Raw genomic sequence first — 21,283 nt, 5'->3', positions numbered from 1 at the left:
TTTGGAAACCGTTAAGAAATTTCAAGAATTTTCTGCACCCGGGGGGGGGGGGGGGGTACTTAGGCAAATGGAGGGTACGGTATGTGCTACCCTTAAGGGTGGTTTGGATTTCCAAAAGTCCTGCTGAGGGTCGGAAAAATCAGAAAATCAAATTTCAGTCCCACTAAGGGTCAGAAAATTTCAACTTTTTACCCCCTGAAAGATCGAAATTTGGTCAAATTTGTCCCTCTAAGGGTCGTAAAATTCTCAAAATTTTCCTTTGTTCTCTCCTTTCAGTCCCGGTAAGGGTCTAAAGTTCGAAACTCAGGTAAGTTATGGCATGTTTCAAAAATATGAATATCAACATTGGATATTAACCATTAGCCGGCAGAAAATGAGCAAACCAATTATTTACTATGAAGTTTCCCTGTAGGGGTGTTACCTAATTGTTTACACCCTCATTTTCGCGAAAAACCGCAAAACTAAAAAGTGTTGACGTCAGCAAAACTTGTTTTTTGAATTAACTCCAGTTTGGCTAATGGTAGAAACATGAAATTTGGACCAACGTTGTATATCATAAAAAGATATACTGTCGTCAGCAGAAATCAGCAAAATACGAAATTTTGCAAAAAAGTGGGGACGAGATGTAGTTTTTAAAGGCTCTTATTTGATTTGGTTAGTCGTGAACCAGTAATAAAACAATTTTTCTAAAGAACGCGTCATTTCTTTTTCTTCAAATGACCAGTTATTAAAGTATCTTATAAAAACTCCATCTCATCTGATAAAGTGCTGATGTCAGCAAAATTACAAATAAAATGTTTTGCAAAAGGATCCTTTTAATGATGTGCAACTTTATTCCAAATTTCATGTTTCAGGTTTTTGAGACATGCCATAACTTACCTGAGAAGTCGGGTGGCACCCTCCCTCCCCCCCGTCAGCTCGCAGCCCTAGTACCCCCTCCCCCCGGGTTTCTGCATGGGGCATTCTTTTTCAATCCTTCATCTATCAAGATTTGGAAAAATTGTCCACGTGCACTTCGCTAATTCAAGTTTCCAGGTCGCCGTGTGTGTATTCATGAATATATAAACGGCTGGACATACATCACCTTTGTATTTTTGTAGAAAAGCACTGCTAGACTGTTTTTCTGCTCTTCTCAATTCTTTTTCCTATATCATAACAAAAATAACAGATGCAAAATTATCGTCAGCTTCTCAAAAATCCGACTAATATTTCTAAATTTTGACTCAAAAATCTGAAATAATTTCAGAGAGTATGGGATTTGAATTATGAAATTCATTTTCAAGTCATATAGAAATTTATTGACTCCTCCCTTACAGCTTACTCTTAGGTGCCAAATAAACGACCCCCCCCCCGCTCTTGTTCTCGGGTAACTTAATGCATGTCCCAGAATTGCATTAATTTTTCCGCCCCAGTTCCAGTCCCTAAACCATAACAAACTATACATTTTTGGAAGCGTATTTGGATGTAGAATACCGTATTCGGTGTAACTTAAATTCTTTCTCAGTATAATTAGAGATATCTTAAGAAAACCTAATTATGACATCATGATCGATGACGTCATAAATACAAAAAGTTGAATATCTCAAGAAATATAAATCAAAACTTCATGAAATTTGGACCAGTGATAAAGTACATTGAGATGTTTCAAAAAGTTTTGAAAGTATTTCTCAAAATTAATGACGTCAGCAGAGATTGCAAGAATTCGAATATTTGCGATAAAATGCTGACATCAGCAGATTTTCAAATTTTTTAAAAAGATTTCTCCTCCTTTTGATGAGTTCTATCATTGGTCCAAATTTCATAAAACTTTGAGTATTAGTTCTTGAGATATTCAACTTTTTAAAATTATGACGTCATAAATAATGACGTCATAATCGAGTTATCTTAAAAAAACTCAAATTCTGCTGAGAAAGAATTTAAGTTACACCGAATACGGTATTCTACATCCAAATACGCTTCCAAAAATGTATAGTTTGTTATGGTTTAGGGACTGGAACTGGGGCGGAAAAATTAATGCATTTTTGGGACATGCATTAAGTTACCCGAGTTAATTTTTCAATATTTTTCCAACCCCCCACCCTGGACCCTATTAGGGCCACCCCATTTATTAATTTTTGAAAAATTTCCCAGCTACCGAAAGGAAAGTTCTTTGTTTTACTCTAAAAAGCCTAAATTTAGTCTATTTTGACCCTTTTTAGGGTTTTTAAAGGTCCATTTTCCAACCCCCCGGTAATAAGGTCCCCCCCCCGTTTATTTAATTTTTCGAACCCCCCATCCCCCCCCCGTTTTATTTGGCACCTAAGAGTAAGCGTTTGCGGCTGTCAATTTGTCATTTGAATTATCAGGTAATAAAACATACTCAACACTTATTTCAATCAGATACCACTCCTCTGTTTAGCAGCACAGTTAGATTACTTAATAAGTTGATTCAGTTCTAGGGGGGGGAGTTGTACTTTTACAGTGTGACGGGATTTGCCCTTTTTTAAGTATGGTATTACGGGATTTGACGAAAAAAGAGACGGGAAAACGGTATAATTTAAAACCAGACGGTGATTAGCCTTATTTTTGTCAGTTTTCTAGTACTTTTACATCTACAAACCGGTGTGACGGTGTTGTTATTATTTTCAATTTTTGGGATTCCAGGATTCAGTCAAAATTTTGATGGGAAAATGGTTATTTCGAACCCCTACACATCACCCCCCCCCCCCCTTCTAACTTTAGTGGGAAATTTCACCCAGATCAAAAATTATTTCTGTTTTCTTTTTTTGAAGTTTTTTCTTCTCAGTCTGAATAAAAAAATGACATTTCTGGATGAAAATGATCTAGTTTAAAGTTACAATCAATGTCAAAATATATTAAGAATTTTGGGTTTTTTAAAGATTTTTCAGAATTCAAAGTTCGGTGACAATAGCGATTTCATTACTTCCACTTTATTCCATAAATAATGTTTCTTTCCGCAAGATAAGTAAATAACTAAGAACAATAAAGGTTTATAAGCTTGAGATGATAAAAAAATGAAATTGTTTAGAATATATTGGAGGTCGTCGTTGTTTCTGCGTTTCTAATAGCAACGTAACCGTCACGTCTCGTGGCGTTAACGTGTTGTTTGAACATTAACCTCTTTGGGCGACTTTTGAAGCACCAAGGGAACGTATCTCGAAAGTTTTTGCGAAATTTCTCGCTCTTGAAGGAATACAGGAGAGGATTTAAACAAGAGTTTGTGAAGCGGATTAAAACTCCTATCTGACTGATCTCTGTATTCCAGCCGAGTCCTTGCACGCCTGCCAACGACATCAAGTATAACACGTGGTTCGGTAAAATACACAAAAAGAAAGCAAGAACTACAAGTTTCATTGTTCCGATTGATTTTTGCTTTTTCTTTAGGACGACGTCATTTGTAGTTAGCCTGGTAGTGTTTGACATGGATAATAGTATATTTGTCATTTGAAAGGACTTCTTGATATGCCGAAAACAGATAATCAATATTGCAATCGGGGAGATTGTATCGACAATAAATACGATACAATAAATGATAATCGATTGCGCGAAAGTGTATTTGTAGGAGCAATGATTTCCAACCATTGGGTTTTGAGGGACGTATTTAAGACCAAATATAGTTGGCAGTCCTAACCCCAAAGATAAGACGGTCGCAAAGAAGATTGGAAGAATCTTTCTCCATGTTGAATCATGATCTAAGATGGAGAGCGGATTAGTGATTGCTCTCCTCCGTCCGAGCGCGATTAACACCAAAATGAAGACTGAAACATCCAATAGAAAAAATGGTAGGAAATATCCGGTGAAAAACATACAAAGAAAATCTCCTTGTTGGCCGTCTGGATGCTTGTACGCGTCCGTTGATAAATAATACATCGGTAAGCCAACAGCCGACACTAGAAAGTCTGTTATAGCCAGCACGATAACCAAGATATTAAACGTAGATTTTGCATCGATCTTTTTGTTCATAAGAACGACCAGAATGACCAGAGAATTCCCGACGATACCGAAAATAAGGATGATCAAATACCACGCAAACTCCCACCAACGGAAGGGAAAACCAGACTCTCCCATTCTGGTCTTTAAATTAGATATTATACAGATTGTGATGTAGTTAACAAATTCAATCTTCTTATCAAAAGTTGTCAGTGTTTTAGATGTATCCTGATATCTCGAGCCTAATTTTTAAATTTGACATGCCAATGATAAGCTCAACAATATTCCGGATTATTGGTAAGTAGTTAGTTTTTTGTATTAGTTCACTAAAAAAGATGATAAGGAGAAATGTAATTAAAAGGTTAATTCAAAGAGATTATACTACGAAAGATTGTGTAATAAGTTCAACTAAATGATACCATTAAAATGATACGAGAGAAACATTATCTATTACTGAAAGTAAATACGATGTTGAGGGAAATCCCTTATCACGAAACTGAATCATAACAACAACGCACCTTGCTTTTTTATAAAAAGACGACAAAATTAAATTAAACTTTTTAAGAGAAACTTCCTCGTCTCAAAGTAATACATACCTTACGTACGACATTAGAGGCCATATAATAAACCACATTCTAATAAGTATATAGTACACACAACAACTTTTTTTGCAATAACATCAATTCCTCGTTTTTGATGACTTCAGCAGTCTCATGATAAATGAATCATCAACTTTTGTGAAAAAGAATTGATAAGTAATAATGTGACAATTTTCTTAGAAATATCAAGAAAATAAAGTAATTATGTAATGTTCAATTTTAATAAAAGAGGGACGTTATCTTATCCGCCTAAACCCTTTATAAAAACACCAAAACATGGATTAAATTTGGAAAGCTACTTTACAAGACGCTATTCTGAACTTGGAGTCAAGGGACCTTTCCCCGATTACAATACTTACAATCTTTATCAGTCGAGTACTATTGCAAACTAGGAGAAATGCGTGTATTTCGCTTAAATAGGATGATTTATCCTAAATAAGATAAAATCGATAGCTTAGTTAGGAGAAATAGCAGAAAAAGTTGATTTTCTGAACAACTTCAGAGATCCGCGTCTTTTTAACTCTCTAAATCAATAACTCATAAAGAAGATCATGTTAGGCCAAATGTTAGCTTCTTATCAGCGCGGAGTGAAAAAATATAAAACATTTATCCTATTTTGGATAAAATATACAAATTAGGAGAAATAATGCTTTTGTTACACGCTTTGCCGTATGAAAAATATATGAGCGTGAATGAAAAGTGTCGAAGGACGAGAAAGTGTTCATTCTCCTTGACACAAACCACACAAATGTAAATTGCGCAAATGTGTCTACTACAATAGGATAAGTTTATTTATATCTAAGTTTCTATTTCTTCAAAACATCGTTACGAGCAAAGTTTTTCCTAAGAGAGTTTGATGCATAAAATCTGAAGTTTGTCAAAAGTTGAATAACTTCTGAACGCACGCTGACTGATGGATCAGACTTCACAAGCATACTATACTGGCTCCAAATTTCTTAAATTTATGCAAAGCTTGACGCGGATCTCTGAATTTGTTCAGAAAATCAACTTTTTCTGCTATTTCTCCTAACTAAGCTATCGATTTTATCTTATTTAGGATAAACCATCCTATTTAAGCGAAATACACGCATTTCTCCTAGTTTGCAATAGTACTCGACTGTTTATTGCTTTCACTGAGTTATCATGACGTGCAAAAAAAAAGAGAATCTCATTTTGAGTGAAATAAATTCAAAGTTAAGGTCAAACTCCAGCTTCTTTCATAACTCACAAAAATCTCAACAGTGCAACATCTAAAATTATGTAACAAAAAATAAAGTTGTTTTCAAATCCTTTTTACGCAAGTCATTCCATATCAACTGTCTGTGAAACTGTTATTATAATAAAACAAACATCTCTGTGACTCACTCATTTCAACGAATCAACTTTTACCGTACTCACCTATAACAATTCAAAAGTTCCCTTGACAATCAAAAGCCCTAAAATCGCCTATACCGCAGTACTATCCGAATTTTTGCGATTTTGGCGCTTTTAATTGTTGAGGGACTTTTGGATTGTTATAGGTAATACGGTACGGTCCGTTTCGCTTTTTGTCCAACCTTTCCAAATTGTAATCTAGTGTAATGTACAGGTGTTTAAAAACGGTTCAAAGAATATCTTCGTCGATCTATCGCGATGTCAAATGGATTCAATGACGAGAGGTCTTCAAAAGATGGTTCGAAGTTACTGAACAAAAATCGAGATTAGTCTTGTCACAGTATAATCTCTTCTACCGGTGCTTTATTGCTCGTCGATATTAAGTTATTTTTTTGTTCTTTTGTCGGTTCCGTAGGCTTGACATTCGATATATTGGTGATTTTTTGCACGACACCACTCGTGGAAACACCATCGTAGAAGAAGAAATTGTTGTGAGGAGCATCTTTCCCTGAGACAGCCTGAAAATAAATGATTTTAGAATGTTTGACCAGGAATGTAGGTAGGGAATTAAAAAATAATTTAGAATTGGTCGGGATGACGAGTTGCTTTGCGAATCGTCTCACAAAACAGGACCGATGGTCAAATGGTCAAAGGCGTTAGCATAACTAATTAGGGACTCGCGGTTCGAATTCCTGCTCCTTCTAATGTTCAGTTCAGTTTAGAAACAATATAGCCGCCTGACCAAAGACCTGTGAAAACGATCAAAATACTGTCAAAAGTCTTAAATTACTAGCATACACGTAAAACATTCACCATTTAACTCCCCCCTAAAAAAGATGTTGATCAGTTACCCTTGAACTGATTTAAAATAATCTTACTTTGATGATTTCTTGTGACATGACACCTCCAACAATTGGACACACGGGAAACAGTTGCCCAACGCAAAAACTGAAATGGTAGATAATTGAACAGTCCAAAAGAAACAATCGAAAAAAGCATATTATCGAAAGGACTTTTCTAACTGAAAACTTAAGAAATCGGAACTATAGCTGTCATAGATAAAACTAAGAACTTGAAAATAATTTTTTTGTAAAAAATTAAATATTAAATTTTCTTAAAAGTCCTTACATTTCACACAACAAACATGAGAACTTCAGCCCACTTCGTTGGACTTCAATGCTCTTTTTATCAAGTACCAAAAATACAAAAAGCGAAATAATACCTTGCAAAATCGTCCGGTAGAAATTCTCCGTCAATGTTCATTTGATCAAAGACCTCTGATCGTACATCGAGTAATTGTTGTAGTTTCGAGTTGCTCTCCATGTTTTGTGGAAGTTCACCAAATTGTTTTTCGTACTCCATCAAAACTGAATAAAGTAATCAATCAAATGTCGTGACACTTTGAGATGCCTTGGAGTTTTTACAAGATACTTCACTAATTGGTCATTTAAAGTGATAGAGATGACGCGTTCTTTAGAAAAAGTAATAAGATTCTTTTATTACATCTTAACGACCAACCAAATCAAATAAGAGCTTGTAAAAATTCCAGCTTGTCCCGACACTTTCAACGGAATTTTTAAAAAAGTTCCCAGTTTTGAATAGGGTTTGACCCAATCAGACGAGAAAACGTAGAACATTTAAGTGCAATAGAGGGATCTCAATGTCTTAATTGTGTACAGGCAGACTGACACAGTCAGGCGATTGAGCTCAATTTTTGGAGGCAAAATGACTCATGATTCATATGGAGACGAGCAGATATTGATCAAAAATTTTAACTTTTCAAAAGTCCTACCAGAAACTTTGTCATAACAGAAAATCTACTTGTCTCGAGCTAATGTTACGATTTTTTTGCACCCTAATATTTGGGCGATAAGTCACGTGAGCAAATAAATGAAGTATCATCAAGCCGGTTTATAGTGTTTCTGGCCAGCTACAGAATGCAGATTTCAAATGGCGGAACCCACATCATTGTTGCTGCCTTTTCATCTCATCCAAAGACATAATTGTTGAGTTCTACTTGAAAGATGAACATACCTTTCATAACGAGATAAGTTTTGGAGACTTGTTTCGCTTGTCTTTCGCTTTTGATGTTTTCAAACACCGATACTTTCAATGCTTCACCGAGTGTACAAAATTCGGAGAGCTAAAAAAAAAGTGAAGACATTAAGAAAAAAAGTGAAGACATTAAGAAAAAATCGAATCGAATCTTCAAATTCTTCTCTTTTAAAAGCATATATCCTGCTTTAGCCTTTAGCCATACTGTAATAAAAGAGTAAAACTGTTTTGTAAAATTTAGAAATATAGAGGTTTGCATGTTTGGTTTAAGGTACGTAATTTCCGCCATTATGGAAGCAATGTTCGAATGTGTAGAGGCGATTCCTTACGTAAATCGAATGTTTGATTCCATAATGGCGGAAATTATGTTACTTAACAAAACATACAAACTTCGGAATTTCTAAAAACAGTTATACTCTTGTATTATGGCTGAAACAGGATATGTCTTTTCTCCAATCGTGAATAAAGTTTTTTTAAATAAAACAAAAAGAAAGAAAGAAAAATGGAAATTATTCACCAAATAATGAATGTTCAACCTTTTCTTCGTACTCTGTTTCAGTTTGCTCCATTTTCTTTTTCTTTTGCTCTGAAGGCCCATCGTGATCTTCAGCGTTCTTCTTGATTTCTGCTTTTTTCACTACTTCTCTAGAAACAAACACCAGAGATTAGAAAACGCTAGAATTCAAAAACAGGGGAGTATTGTAGAAGCGTCCTAGAACTGTCACCTTTTACTTTGGACCATTATAGCGGTCATATCACAGTAGTTAAAACAAGAAACATATCCAAAGTAGGGATCTATGACTCAAAATATATTATATTGGCTCTGACCCTTAGAAACATGCATTTAGAGTTAGGGATCTCTGTTTGAAATCAGTTCTTTGTGAATTCAGGATGTCTTCAAAGAAGACTAAAAGCATTTCAAACTTACTCCATGTATTTATGACAACCTAGATCTTGAAACATGTAACCATAGTAACCATAAACTTGTCCACATAGAAACTTGATTCCCAAACGATGACAAATTTCATTCACTTTGATCTATTACACCCAAACAATATTGGAAAAATAATTTTAAAGGGTGTAATTTAACGTATCTCCTATTACCATTTTGCTTACACAGGAAGAGCAAATTTCTCTCTCTTCAGCGCTCTCAAGAACAAAATGTTGAGAGATCCCAGGGGGGGGCACGCAGTTACTACAAGACATGATGTGTAGTAAGTGCTTTATCAACACTTTTTTTCAGGACCACCACCCTTTGCAGTTACTACACCTTGGTAGTAACTGTTTTCAGAAAAGATTTCCAGGTACCACCCCTGTTTTTGAGTGATATCATCAAAAACATGCTCGAAATTACCCTAAATTGTGATTATTTTTTAACCTAAAGCCATTTTTGTGCTAGATTTTCTTTTAATTTACTTGGTTAACAGCTGTTGAGAACATTTTAATGATAATTAGGGAAAGCATAATTTCAAAGTTGGGTCTGAGAAAAATTTCAAAAATTTCAAAAATTTTTTTGTCCATTTATAACAAAAATATTTTTTTTAACAAAGAATTTTTTCACAAAAAAATTCATTTTTTGTGAAAAATTTTGAAAGTTCTTTAAAAAGAATTAAAATATAAGCACTTACTACACCAAAAGTGCTAGTTTTAGTGTTTGGCACCACCCCCAAACAGCAGTTACTACACTGTGTAGTAACTGTTTTCATAACTTCTGAATACAGTACCACCACGGTAGTAAGTGTCATACTGTCTTGTAGTAACTGCGTGCCCCCCCCTGGAGATCCTATTGTTTATTCTGCTCTGTCAACATAGACGGGCACCTCCTTTCTAGATAATATAAAAAAGAATATCCTTAAATCAGTATTTCTTACTTTTGTATGTTACTTCGTAACTCTGGGACAGGCAGAAAAGGGGTTGACAATCAGTGAAAATACGTTAAATGCTAAATAATAAATAGCTAGGAAAACTATATACAGCATGGTATCAGCCCCCCCCCCCAGAAATCTGAAGGGCACCTAGGCCAGGTTGGTAGAGGGGGGCTAATGCCTTGCAATTTTTTGGGGTTACCTATTCATTAAGGGTACCTAGCTGTCTTGATGGAGGCTCTGGGGGCTGGTTATATTTTCCAAATCTAATATTTAAAAATATTTCAAATTATTGAATTTTTTTACCCCAGCACCTAGTTTCCCATCCAATTTTTCTTTCGTTTCCCATCACACCATCTTTTGCTATATTTTTCTAATGTGATTGTTTTGATTTACAGCCGCCATCTTTATAGCATAACAACAAAGCTTATTAGCAGGCGTTCATGCGTGAGCATGATTTTAGGAATGACAAAAGAACAAAAAGTGTCAATTCAAAGAAATTATCTGCTGAATAGGGGTACCTAACTCAAAGCAATTTTTCAAGGGGACCTAAATTGCTGGGGGGCACCATGCTCAATGGGGGCACCTGAAAAGTGGGCTGAAACCATGTACAGAACTTCATTGAACTCTAGTGCCACCATAACTTTGTATAATCGAGCTCAAAAATTTTATCAACAAATATCTCTTGATAAAAGGCCAAACAAAATACCTACCTGGGTTTCTACTGGGCAATCACAGATGCAAACAACATCAAAATTCTTGTAAAACTCTTCATTTTTCTCTTTAACATTCTCTCGGTCTGCCACTATATCGACCATGGGGTTTAAATCATTTGAACGTGCTAAGCTTGCTTCGGCTCTCTGAAGGAAAAAGAAAGTTTTCAGCAATTATTTGCAAACAAGAAACTCTTCCCAATCAACAACTTAGTAGGGAAACAAGGAAATTCAAATGAGATTGAAAAAGGTGTGAAGGGGGGACTAGGGGGATCATTCGATTAGACTATATATACACAATAAATTATCTAAAATTTAGCCCAAATACCTTGGGATAGACATTTTTGAAGGTTGGAGGACCATTTTAAGAAGGGGGGTCAGACTTCTCTCCATCTCATTTAAGAATGTATCTTACATTTTTTCCAACATCTTCTTGACCTGAGAAAAACTGTTGTTCAAAATCTTTTTCTGTGAGCGTTTTATCATCCAGTATGGTCAAATGTTTGATGCCTGCCAGAAGAATGTTCTTGCAAACCTCATTACCAAGACTGGACATGCCTACCAGTAGGATCCTTGCTTTTCTTAGTCTACAATATGTTATAAAATTATTTGTTTGTTTTAACCCATATTTTATTGCTGGAGTAATTAGTTATTCTAAAGACTGCCACTTTCTAATAGTCATTTGGGAGAACATGAGAATAACTAATTATATTATATACTCCAGGAGAAATTTTGTTAATGATAACGGCATCTTTTCATTAGTCTTTTACAACACATCTGTTACCTAGGGACAAGGTAATTTATCCTGTTTGTACACGGCCACAACCCTGCCGGCACACCAGAAGTCCTTGTGTGTCCGGTGCGAAGAAGTATCCCTCAGCCACACCGGAAACCTTTTGTTCGGTGTTAGCTCCGGTGTTAATTTTTCAAACTTCTGGAAACCAAACAAAGACCCTGTCAGCGCACTGTAAATTGAAATCGCGCGTGTTAAATAAGGGTTCACCGGACAATCAAAACAAGGTACAAAAACAGTTTAAAGAGTAAGGGCAAGTACCGTCAATAATTACCTTGATTCAATTATCGAATTACTGCAGAGCACGATAACAGCGGACATTTTAATACTTTGTAATCCGCTCAAGCCGACGCAGACTCTTTGAATGAAATCTGATGCCCGAGTGGGCGATATTGGATACCAGACAAAATTAATAATTATGTCTTTAATCAAAGCACAAAGGATACTTTTTGACACCGAACAAAAACACCGGATAGACCGCGGTGCGCCAGCAGCAGGGTCTCATGTACTTGCTGAGACTAAAACAAATTAACAATACCTATACTCAGCTCTGCATACAGCTCTAATCTACCATTTTTGTTTTGATTTAACTTTGTATTTTAATGATCAGCCAGGTCATTCATTCTTAGAGAGGACTATTGACTATGCATGTTAGCCTCCACCAGTGCTGCAAATAGGGAAATTTCAGTTGGCCGCCCGGTAATCTTTCGAGTGTAACGAGCAGGGGGTCTGGCGGAACCATCTTAGAAAATTTTGTAGTCTGTAATGACCTTTAGATTGGCTAAACACTTATTTTGATTTAAAAACTGCTCCTCTTTTAATTAGTTAAGAAGCGCTATTAAGAAGCCTCTAATCTAAAATTTTAACCGGACAAAATGAAAAACTGAGCTTCAGAATGATCGGTAGAAACTACAAAATGACCGGTATTTACCGGTCACAGGCCGTTATTTGCAGCACTGTCCACTGTGCACTGATGCAAGTTACCCTCCTATCTTCTTCACACGGTACGTACGTACAGTATTAAAAAAAAAGTCATACCTTTGCTGTGCTTCCACTCCCCAAAGACGAATTTGGCGATCATAAACAGCAGCTTCCTCAGCTGTAAGCTTTGCCGATTCTTCAGATGAGCTCCCAACCATGATTAATATCAATAAGTTTGAATTTGTATGCCAAAAAAGAAAAATAACCGCGAAATGTGTTCGATTTTGATTTTTCAAATGTGCAATCACAGCTCGTCTACCATTTTTAGTTCTGTTTATGATAATCTGCTGAATCAGCAGAAATTTATGCGGATTAGGCGCTGACGTAGCAGAAATCTTTACTTTCACTTTCGTTTTTTGACAAGAAGGAAGTTTTTTTGCAAAAAAATGAGAAGGAACCTCGACGAAAAGGAACTACTTCCATCTTGCACTAGGCACTACAGAAGACACCACTCTTTGAAGAAACTCCAAAATGGAGAGGATAAAGTTTTGTTTTATTTTGATTTCATTGCTTAATTTCCAAAGCTGTTTCGGAGACGCTTCATCACCATTTCACTTAAAACCACTTGGTAAAGATTTTTTATTATTGATTATTCAAATAATCAATCGTTATTATGGTTTTTTCATCAATTGCCTGAAGTTAGAAATTCTAACACGGGTGCTTTATTTTCTTGTTTGGCGCTCTTAAAACAGGACCCGACATGTAACGGGCGGTTGGTGATTTACGCCAGCCCTTTCACGCCAGTGTCAAAAATTTTTTTGCAAATTTAGAAATTTCAGCATCCGACAAAACACCTGACAGCACCTGACTGTCTGTCTGGCAGGGTCGTGTTATTGATTGTGATCAATCTATCATTTTAGACTTAGGGCCAGTTTACATGGATTTGTGGTACGGTGCGTACTGAGAATTTTCAGTACGGTCTATGGTCTGACAGTTACATCAAAATACCAAAAACATTTTGTACAACCACCTTCACTTCAAGATAGGCCACCATAGAATGAACTTCCTTTTATAGGATGAACCATATTCCTGTGGCTTTCAGCCTTGCACTCCATCGCAGAGGCTAATCAATTTTAATGACTTTTTTGACTAATGACCAAGTTAAAATTTTTTGATTTTTTTATATTTGAGTATTAAAAAGACATACATTAAAATAATAAAAGTTTAAAATTTTTCTCTGGGCTAGTTAGTAAAATATCTCTGTGATGGAGTGCAAGGCTGAAAGCCACATGAATATGGTTCATCCTATAAAAGGAAGTTTATTCTATGGTGGCCTATCTTGAAGTGAAGGTGGTTGAACAAAATGTTTTTGGCATATTGATGTAACTGTCTGATATCTCATATAGTTTACATAACAGACCAGTCTGGGTTTCAGTGCGCCCCAACGTTCAGTACGGTCAAAATCACCACACTAAAATTTCAGTACTGTATAGAAAATCCATGTAATCGTAAAGAAATTTCACTTCAGGTGGTTGTACCTTAAAGGAAGAAATTTTGGCGGGAAGAAAATTTGGCGGATTTGGCGGATTTGACTGAAATCCGCTAAATTAAGTCCCTGCCAAAATTTCTTTTTTCCGCCATCCGCCAAATTAAATTCCCGCCAAGTTAAACATTTTGAAAATATGATCTCTTTTAAGGTGTTTTTGCATTTTTTTCGCTGTTTTGACGCCATCTTAAGGTTAAATTTTTAAGCGACCGCCAAATTAAATTCCCGCCAAATTTAGTTTTTTCGTCCATCCGCCAAATTAAATTCCCTCTGAAAAAACTTTTTTGGCCATCCGCCAAATTAAATTCCCGCCAAAATTACTTCCTTTAAGGTAGCACTTTTTATTGGGCCGACTATTAACAGAACTCAAAAAAAATTACTATTTTTTGACTAAGTAAAACGAACCTAACTCACACACCTTATTGCTTGATAGTCGTTTGGGAGAACTTGAGAGGGGTTTATATAGACTTCCAGGATAAATTTTGAGCCTTATTGGACCATTCGTGAACTTTTGGATTCTCAGATCCTAAGGTCCTAAGTCTTGTCTAGCGTTATATCTCTACCCCTCCAAATCCCACCTAAGTTGGGACGAGATGGAGTTTTTACAAGCTCTTATTTGATTTGGTTGGTCGTTAACCAGTAATAAAACAAGTTTTTTACTTTTTCTAAAGAACGCGTCATTTTTACACCACTCTACACATTGTATGGTGAATTTACAATGGGATGTACGTATGATGGTTTGTCAACCTTACTCATTTTCACCGCCCTAAAAACTTCTGTAGCCCATGATTATAAATCTTTGTTTCTGCTGGATCTTTGGTGGAAAAAAATGTTTTCATTTAAAAGTTTTTATATTATATTTATAATCATGTCCCAACCTATCTCAAATTTATTTCTCATTTTCACCATACTAATTTTTTCATTAGGGGGGGGGGAGTATGAGTATGGGTCCAGACTAACAATTTATGATTCTGGCTTCTGCAAGCATTTTAGCAAGTTTCTCAATAAGAAAATTATAGGTTATACGCTCTTGCAGAGTTTATTAATTTATAGACTTTTTCTCGAAAACAGGTTCCCATATTCCGGCAACTGAAGTAACAAGCGTAGATGGATCCACAATGATTACACCAAATGCTTTCATGCAAAACTTTGTTTTACCAAGGCAACCCCTGGTTTTTCGTGGAATAGGAAAATTATGGCCAGCTTTTGAGAAATGGAATGATGAATACCTTAAAGAGAATTATCCAAACCTTGAGCTGAGAATGGAAGGCAGAAAAGAAAAACAAAGCAACATTCCACAAGGTATTTGTTTTTATATTTCATTGCCAACGTTTAGTACAGTGTAAATTAGTTATGATTTTGATAAGAAATTATTTTATTTACTCGCGTAATTTTCGAACGATTCTTGCTATTTAAAGGCTAATCGCTTAAAATTAAATCAAGGATTTATTATACACTGGATATAGCATCTGATTTTTGCTTATTTCTCATGTTCGCAGTAATGATTTGTTCACTCTCCTTCCCTGATTAAATGATTTTTAGAAACATTTTAATTGCGTTTTATATCGAAAATCACTCATCGAATTTCCAAAAGAGACTTAAAATTTTCCTGTGAGGGTCAGATTCTTCTATTAATGTAGTTATGACGTTTCAAGTTGTGAGAAAGATGCAAAAGATGCAAAAGATGTGTTCTGTATAAGAAATTGAATGTTGACACCGAAAATTTTCAAACTTCAACCACAAAAAAACTACCTTTTCTCCAAAAGATTTTCATACCACAGTGACACCAAGACAATCAAGTCTATGTTTGTTACTTTTAGTTCTTTTGGTAACAGTTTTGTAAAGATATTCCCAATTGAAAATTTCGTGTTACTATAAGCATTTTGTTTGATTTTTCTTGTCTAATGATGTTTTTCTCACATTAAATTTCACAAATGTATCCGGCTTGGTATTTTAGCCTTACTTTCAAAGCTTTTTCCCTGCAAAGGTATGAAAAGAAAACGCTAGATGACTTTTCGGACCTACCTTGGAGGTCCTATAAATTAACCGATGTCCGTCCGTTCGTTCGTTCGTTCATCCGTCTGTTACCAGCTTTTCTCGAGATTGGCTCATTAGTTTTTTCTGATTTTTGGCACAATGATGCAAAATGGTAATGCCCAAAATGTGACGGAGCCTGATTTTCGAAAAAAATCATTTCCGGCCGAAAATGCCGGAAATATGCCGGAAACCCGTTTTTTTTGGCATTTTCTCGAGATTTCATTATTAGTTTTTTTGCACAAAGATGCGTATTAGCAATGCCCAAAACATGGCAGAGTCCGCTTTGAGAAAAATTCTTTTCCGGCTGAAAATGCCGGAAATATGCCGGAAATCACCGTTTTTGCAGATTTTCATCGGACTTTTTCCTTATAATTGGTTGTTTTTTCACACAAAAACATTGTTAATAGCAAAGTCCACGATCAAGCATGGTTCAATTGTCAATAAAAAACTGATTTTTGAAGCCGGAACTTCCAAAGCTAGAAAGCTAGAACATCAATTGTTTTCTGAAACAAAGGAAATACAATGGTCGCTCTCCACAGTTTTATGAGTCATTTATCCGGTGTCTCTTGTAGCTCCTTGATTAAATCATATAGTACGTTATAGTAGTAATATTTGTTTTTCCGTTAATATGATATCTAAAGACTCTTTCTTGTTCCTTAAAAATACAAGAAGTTTCTTTTATTCGTTTTTGGTTTCTTTTCTATTTTTTGTAGCAGTGCCAGCCACCCACATTCTAAAAAGACAAGAATTCTATATATCCTATAACACGAAAATGAGTAATACACATAATAAACGGCCTTGAAATAAACACAAATTCAATTTGATTTTTCAAGGGTTTTAACCAACACGGGATTTCTTAATTCGTGTTAATTACAGGACAACGTCTTCTTATTTTCGTGTATTAAGGTATTTTCGAACTTTCCATTTTCCCTTAGGTGACATAGCACTTGGTCGAGATTCCATGAAACATTTCATTGAAACCTACCAAGAGAAAGATACCAACAAATATGTAGTATCAGAATTACCAACACCTCTCTATAAATATGTTAACATACCTCCCCCTCTAGGTAAGTAAATTAATTGCATTCATTGCATGTTTTTTGGTAAAAAAACTAGAAACATTTAATGAGCCTTATCAACTTTATCTCGATCTCGAGTATTTCTTTAGGTGTAAGTAACTCACATAATTGTTGGATAACCCAGAATTCTGGCGATAACAGTTTATTGAACTCCTATTCACAAATTTGATCTACGATGAATTCAGCAAAATTTTTTGATTGCATAGGCTAAGAAGATAGCGCACATTTCTTCACTCTTATTTTGATTGGTTTTGAAATCTCAAGAAAGCTATTATTACTTTATTACTCTGTATTACGGCAAAAAGCAAAGAATGTTTTAGAGACATAAATGATAAAAACTTTTAAAACGAAAATTTTATAATTTTGACACTATCAAAACATTATGAGAAGGTGTGTGTAGGTTAAATATGGCTCTCTGACCAACTATATAACATAAAAGAGCCAGGTCTTCAGGCTAAACGAGGGAAGGAGAACCCTACGCCATACCAGAGATTTTTCGATACGATAACAAAATCATAGCATCCGAACACTTTCATACAGAACTAGCCCATTTATTGGTCTATTAGTACTTGACTGTACATTAGTGTTTTGATTCATCAAATAAGGTTGTGGCGAGCTCAAACAACGTTTCACAGAGATCAATCTATGGATCAACTCTGGGGGTGCGAGTAGCATCTTACATAAAGATTCACCAAACATCATTAACTGCGTTGTGAATGGTACAAAAGAATGGAAACTGATTGAATTCAAACATAATCATTTGATTTATCAAGCATGGGAAGGTCCTCAAGAAGCAGGTATCAAAAAATAGTCATTCTTTTAGGTTTCGCCTTAAATTAGGATTTTTCTCCCGGTGGGGGGCATATTCAAAAACGACCGTACGTACAGCCCAAAATTAGGCTTTTGAAATTGGACCCTTACAGTGCAAAGAAAATTCAGCCAAATTTGAGTAAATTTGGGCGAAAAATCGACCCTTATAGTGCATTTTCTTAAAAAGTTTTGATCATTTTAAGGCAAAATATGGTCAGATTTTTCGAATTTTACACCCTGAAATTCTCTCTCGTTTCCGACCCTTACAGTACGCACGTACGGTAGGTCGTTTACCTTGAGTGTTCCCTGGATCTTTCTGTAATCGAAACTATAAAAATGATAACCCCTTGTAATTCAATTATTTCTCAAATTCAAAGAAAGTTCTCTGTTCCTTAAAATTCAAATTAGACAGAACTGTATACCATTTTCTCGAGTTTCTTGAATTTAAGATATCAGAGCATCCAAAATCACGAGTAATTATTCTCTAAACCTGGAGCCTAAATCAATACATATTTAGCAAGGGTTAGAATTGAATTTGAAAAACAATGGTATAATACAATGTTGATTATTTGTCTTCAGGCTATGGCGGGTATTCGTTGATCAATCCAGAGAAAGTTGACGTTGAAAAATTTCCCAACATTTTGGAAATTCCTCAATGGTATCACGTTACTGTCAACGCAGGAGATTGTTTGTACGTCCCTACGCAGACGTGGCACGTCGTCAAGTCGTACGGCAAACAGAACGTCGCCGTGTCGTTCTTGTTGTCACAGTTTTTTGAGAGAACAATGGAAGATATAGATCTGGCAGAGTGTGGTGATATAGTCCCGGGAAAGGATATCTCTTTGAATGAGGTATTTGGTTTATTTGTGTTTTCTTCACGAGAAAGTTTCTGTTCTAGCCCAAAAATGACGGAGGTCTAAAGAGAAAGGATTTAAAAAAGATTGATTAGGGTGGAGTTTGTGAGGTTTCATAAACAAACACAGGACAAATTTTTTGATTCCCTAGGCTATGGAAATGTATATTTCCAGATCTGGAAATCTGGATTTTTCCCTAACTAATCCCTAGCTAGGGAAAGTGTAACAGCTCCCTAGTTATGGAAATGGAATTTCCCGATCTTATGACTACAAAAGGATGTTAAATTTCCATATTATTGAAAAGTGCTTTTCTCGAGCGAACCCCAATAAACCCCCATAGGGTTACCCATATTCACGAATTAAATCCTTCCTTTGATTTATAGAAAACTGGTGAAATAATTAAATGTATTCGATCATTCTGTGAGCATTGGTTCGATAGCTCTCATTCGTTCTGACGTGTACTTGCGCTACTTTGAGAATCCCGGCACTTTTGTCACAACAGTGGAGCTGCACTAGAGAGCCAACTTAATGGCCTCAAACCCGTCTCACCGATTCACTGAGCCCTTGCGACGCAAGTACATTGCGAACGAATGAGGTTTCCCTAGTTTCGTTACTTTCGTGAACTTAAAATTCTAGACAAATGTGATCAAATAAAAAACGACATTTGAAAATGAACAATCCCTAGGCTAGGGAATCAATAATTTTTTCCTGTGAAAGGTAATAATTCATACATAAATATTAAACTTTATCTCATCTTTATTTTTTATAGATTGACGTCGATTGGCAATACCCAGGCTTTGGAAACATGACAATGGGTTATTCAGATATGGTGGATTATATGCAAGACATCGAATTCTTTTTCTCTCCCAAAACACAAAAATTATCCAAAAAACGAATCTTTCATATCCTCATGGAAAGACACGATGGAGTTTCATTCCAAAAAGAAAAATGTAAACAAAGAACAAATCAGATTTTTAAAATTATGAATGAAATGGCACCTGATGGAAAAATTACGTCATCTTTTGTTAAAGAATTGGCGCGTGAACAGTTGAGAGATATTATACGTTTGGTTGAACCTCATTATTCCGCTGGAACTCTGGAGCATGAATATTCTCATTTCACACCTCAGACGTTAAAAGAAATGTGTGAGAATTTAGCGAAGCAAAATAACGGGGTATTAAGAAAATCCGATTTTGTGAAAATGTACTTGGAAGCAAATGGAAGTTTGAAATTCGCTGAAGATTTTTGGTCAAAATTAGTTGGGTTAGATTCCATGAAAGATGAAGTCGTGTTGAGTGAAATAGTAGATAATTTACCGAACGCTACATTCAATTATGCATTTTACGGAATGGAAGAAGAAGGATCCGATGATTCCGAAGAATATGAAAATCGGAATGATATCCCTCGATCAGATTTCGTTTCGGAGCCAAGAGGTGCGATGCCGGATTTCAACCAAAATGAGGGAGAAGAAAAAAAACAAAAAATGAAGAGTAATTTGAAAACTGAGCTGTAGGGACCTGTAAGGAAGATATTTATTTCTTCTGAAAAGAATTTCTCAAATTTATTTTATGCGACTTCGCTTGAATGATGCCTCATCTACCATCTTTGCCTTTACAAAACTTATTTGGATACGAAGACTTCAGTTAACAAATCCTCAGGAAATGTATTTTTTCTTTTTGATTCGTGGAACATTTTACAGTATATTCGAAACTTTTTTATATTTTTTAGATAAAATTAATTTTTTATACAGTAAGGGATTGCATAATTTATAGACATTTTTCATATTTATTTTTGTAAGTTTTTGTAAGTTTTTCTTAATTTGAATTGACATTGACTTTAAGGTACGGAAACTAGTTACACAAAATCGACTACAGTTCTTTGAAAACTGTAATTTTTCCGGTTTTGTCGAGTCAGTAGTTTTAAAGCGAGGATGATATTGGTTATTTATCATAGCAAAATATACAAATTCTAATGATGAACTTTCATCGGAACCAAGAAACATTTTGTGCATATACAAGTAAGTAAAACGAGAAGCTTATGCTGAAAAATATTTTTTGAAATGTTTTTTGAATCATAACTTCTGGCTATTTTATTACGAGAAACATTGTTTGTTGTGTTTCGCTGTATGATTAAGATACCTTCTTATTATTAATTTAATCATTTGATTAATTTTTATTTAGTATCTATGTATTTTATTCATTTCTTTTTAATTTCTGTGAAACAATCGGGTTTTTAGTATGTATCATTAAGCTAAAATATTTTTCTTCTAACCTCGTATCCGTGTATTTCCAGGTCTTATTTACGTTAATAATTGACGCCAGAGATCCCTGATGTAGGTTGATGCAAGATTGGTTGACCAAAGATTAGCGATTGTTCGATTCGTTCGAGTTTAAAGGCCTAAGGGGCTAGAGAAGAATCATCAACCTTTCTCAAGCAAGAAAACGTAAAAAACCTTAAGTTTGCCCTGCATTTAGAAATCTAGAAATGTTTGAAGAACAAGCTGGTCGCGTGTTTTGAATGGGAAATAAGCCCTTTCGGGTCTTTGAAATTGATGGTTGATTGTATATCGTATTTATGACACTGGCATGATGCTGCTGATAGATACTAAATGGGGTTTTGTATAGACCATAGAGGTATAAAGAAACAGGAGAAGTATGCTATTGTAACCATGCTCGCCCTACGATTAAAAAAATTACGAGGTATGCAT

At 35.3% G+C, this 21,283-nt stretch overlaps 3 protein-coding genes across 3 annotated transcripts; 1 reads left to right on the top strand and 2 right to left on the bottom strand.

The window, feature by feature from the left end:
- Positions 1-2,914: 2,914 nt before the first annotated feature.
- LOC136803243 (galanin receptor 2a-like) lies at positions 2,915-4,250 on the bottom strand. The gene has a single exon (XM_067059968.1). The coding sequence runs from the start codon at positions 4,066-4,068 to the stop codon at positions 3,025-3,027; it is 1,044 nt and encodes a 347-aa protein (XP_066916069.1). The 5' UTR covers positions 4,069-4,250; the 3' UTR covers positions 2,915-3,024.
- A 1,450-nt stretch (positions 4,251-5,700) lies between these two features.
- LOC136803242 (SUMO-activating enzyme subunit 1-like) lies at positions 5,701-12,561 on the bottom strand. The gene is made up of 9 exons (XM_067059967.1): positions 12,368-12,561; positions 10,952-11,123; positions 10,537-10,683; positions 8,887-8,996; positions 8,495-8,603; positions 7,938-8,046; positions 7,126-7,270; positions 6,782-6,851; positions 5,701-6,421 (listed from the first exon to the last, which is right to left on the bottom strand). The coding sequence occupies exons 1-9, from the start codon at positions 12,466-12,468 to the stop codon at positions 6,239-6,241; spliced, it is 1,146 nt and encodes a 381-aa protein (XP_066916068.1). The 5' UTR covers positions 12,469-12,561; the 3' UTR covers positions 5,701-6,238.
- Positions 12,562-12,675: 114 nt separating this feature from the next.
- Positions 12,676-20,173, top strand: LOC136803239 (uncharacterized). Its single transcript, XM_067059963.1, has 6 exons — positions 12,676-12,878; positions 14,868-15,098; positions 16,769-16,900; positions 17,518-17,709; positions 18,302-18,573; positions 19,346-20,173. The coding sequence occupies exons 1-6, from the start codon at positions 12,782-12,784 to the stop codon at positions 20,087-20,089; spliced, it is 1,668 nt and encodes a 555-aa protein (XP_066916064.1). The 5' UTR covers positions 12,676-12,781; the 3' UTR covers positions 20,090-20,173.
- The last annotated feature ends 1,110 nt before the right edge of the window (positions 20,174-21,283 follow it).

The sequence above is a fragment of the Clytia hemisphaerica genome, unplaced genomic scaffold (genome assembly GCF_902728285.1).
Source record: "Clytia hemisphaerica strain Z4C2 unplaced genomic scaffold, Clytia hemisphaerica genome assembly, whole genome shotgun sequence".
NCBI lineage: Eukaryota > Metazoa > Cnidaria > Hydrozoa > Leptothecata > Clytiidae > Clytia > Clytia hemisphaerica.
The sequence above is the reverse complement of the archived record's forward strand: the minus strand, read 5'-3'. Positions and strand labels throughout refer to the sequence as shown.

What these genes read in the sequence shown, in the direction of transcription:
- LOC136803242 (XM_067059967.1), bottom strand. Translation starts at nt 12,468, where the DNA reads ATGGTTGGGAGCTCATCTGAAGAATCGGCAAAGCTTACAGCTGAGGAA. An exon ending in AACTTATCTCGTTATGAAAG is followed by an intron (nt 7,271 to 7,937) that starts GTATGTTCATCT and finishes TACTTTATTCAG; the next exon opens with TTTTGATGGAGTACGAAAAA. An exon ending in CTACCGGACGATTTTGCAAG is followed by an intron (nt 6,852 to 7,125) that starts GTATTATTTCGC and finishes CTACCATTTCAG; the next exon opens with TTTTTGCGTTGGGCAACTGT.
- LOC136803239 (XM_067059963.1), top strand. Translation starts at nt 12,782, where the DNA reads ATGGAGAGGATAAAGTTTTGTTTTATTTTGATTTCATTGCTTAATTTC. An exon ending in ATTTCACTTAAAACCACTTG is followed by an intron (nt 12,879 to 14,867) that starts GTAAAGATTTTT and finishes TCTCGAAAACAG; the next exon opens with GTTCCCATATTCCGGCAACT. An exon ending in AGGATATCTCTTTGAATGAG is followed by an intron (nt 18,574 to 19,345) that starts GTATTTGGTTTA and finishes TATTTTTTATAG; the next exon opens with ATTGACGTCGATTGGCAATA.
- LOC136803243 (XM_067059968.1), bottom strand. Translation starts at nt 4,068, where the DNA reads ATGGGAGAGTCTGGTTTTCCCTTCCGTTGGTGGGAGTTTGCGTGGTAT.